This window comes from Octodon degus, unplaced genomic scaffold (genome assembly GCF_000260255.1).
Source record: "Octodon degus isolate 3935 unplaced genomic scaffold, OctDeg1.0 scaffold00076, whole genome shotgun sequence".
NCBI lineage: Eukaryota > Metazoa > Chordata > Mammalia > Rodentia > Octodontidae > Octodon > Octodon degus.
The window spans coordinates 7,969,865-7,971,210 of NW_004524652.1; the positions used below are offsets into that span (position 1 = coordinate 7,969,865).

General features: G+C 44.2%; 1 protein-coding gene across 1 annotated transcript in view; it reads right to left on the bottom strand.

The window, feature by feature from the left end:
• Positions 1-1,346, bottom strand: part of Anapc7 (anaphase promoting complex subunit 7) — a 35,524-nt gene that overhangs the window by 14,298 nt on the left and 19,880 nt on the right. Inside the window, exon 6 of the mRNA XM_004635907.3 lies at positions 640-782. Coding sequence (XP_004635964.2) covers positions 640-782 — 143 coding nt within the window. The remainder of the gene's footprint in view (positions 1-639; positions 783-1,346) is intronic.

The following is a 1,346-nucleotide window of genomic DNA, read 5'->3' on the forward strand; positions in this document are numbered from 1 at the left end:
CCCCCCCCCCCCCCCCGTAGCGGGGATTAAACTCAGGACCCTGTGCTTGCTAGGCAAGCGCTTATTCTACTGAGCTATCTCCCCGGCCCCAATCTATCTTTTTGTTTGTTTTTCAAGATAAGGTCTCAGTGCATAGCCTAGGCTAACCTTGAATCCATGGCAGTCCCCCTGCCGCAGCTTCCCAAGTGGCCTTATCCCTTTCTTAATAGGTGTTTCCTTATTGTTCTTATTTATACTATGGACATGTAAAACTCCCTAAAAGGACATTATGGTTCAGGGGTTGTGGGCCAGGGAGATAGCTCTGTGGCATAAGCGCCTGCCTAGTTCTGGCAGGCTGTCATCCAAATCCTTCATCTGGCACATCATAAATTTGTAATTCATAAGGAGGGAGATATGATTCCCCCTCAAAAGAAAAAAAGCCAAATAATGGTGTGCAAGGAGATGATACTTGAATTCAAGCAAAAATACCCACTCAAATTGAAATTATCAAAGTGTTAAAACATGTGTTGGGACCTAAAAAAGTAAGACTACATACTATACTAAAAACAGTGTGCTATACTGAAGAACGGCGTCAGTCCACACCGCATCACCTGCCTGTCTTCTCTGACCCCCCTTTGCCCTGCCCCAGGAATGACTTACCTTTTATGAGGTAGGGGTCCAGCATCTGAGCCTGCTCAAACTTGAGGACAGAGTTCTTACTGTCTCCAGCTCTGAAGTACAGATCTGCTAAGCTTCCCAGCAAGTCCACGTTATCTCGCAATAAGGACTTTTTCTCTAGTGAACTTAAGACATTAAACAATATACCTTAAAAATCTATTAGAAATACTTGGTTTTGGTTTTTTTTTTTAATGGTTGTTGAATCTGGAAGACTAATATAGATGCCATTTTCTGTATTTTTTTCTCTTTTTTTGTCTTTTTGGAGACAGTCTCGCTATGCAGTTCAGGCTGGACTTGAGCTCACTTTGTAGTCCAGACTGGTCTCAAATTTGCAAGATCCTCCTGCCTCAACCTCCTGAGTGCTGGAGTTACATGTGTATGCCACCACATCCGGCTCTGTGTTTTTTACATTAATTTTTTTTTTTTTTGAGATAGGGTCTCCCTGCATCTGACTTTGAACTCACTATGTAGTACAGGCTGGCCTCAACCTCGTGATCCTCCTGCTTCTGCCTCCTGAGTGCTACGATTACAGGCATTTTAGCCATCATATCTGACTAAAAAAAAAGTTTAAAAGAAATGCTGTAGGGCCAGCCAAATAGCTCATCAGATTAAAGTGTCTGCTTAGGCAGAGGCACTGGTGTGCCCGTCAGTGCTGGCCCTGCCCCTTGGGGCACTGAGACTGCGCGTGG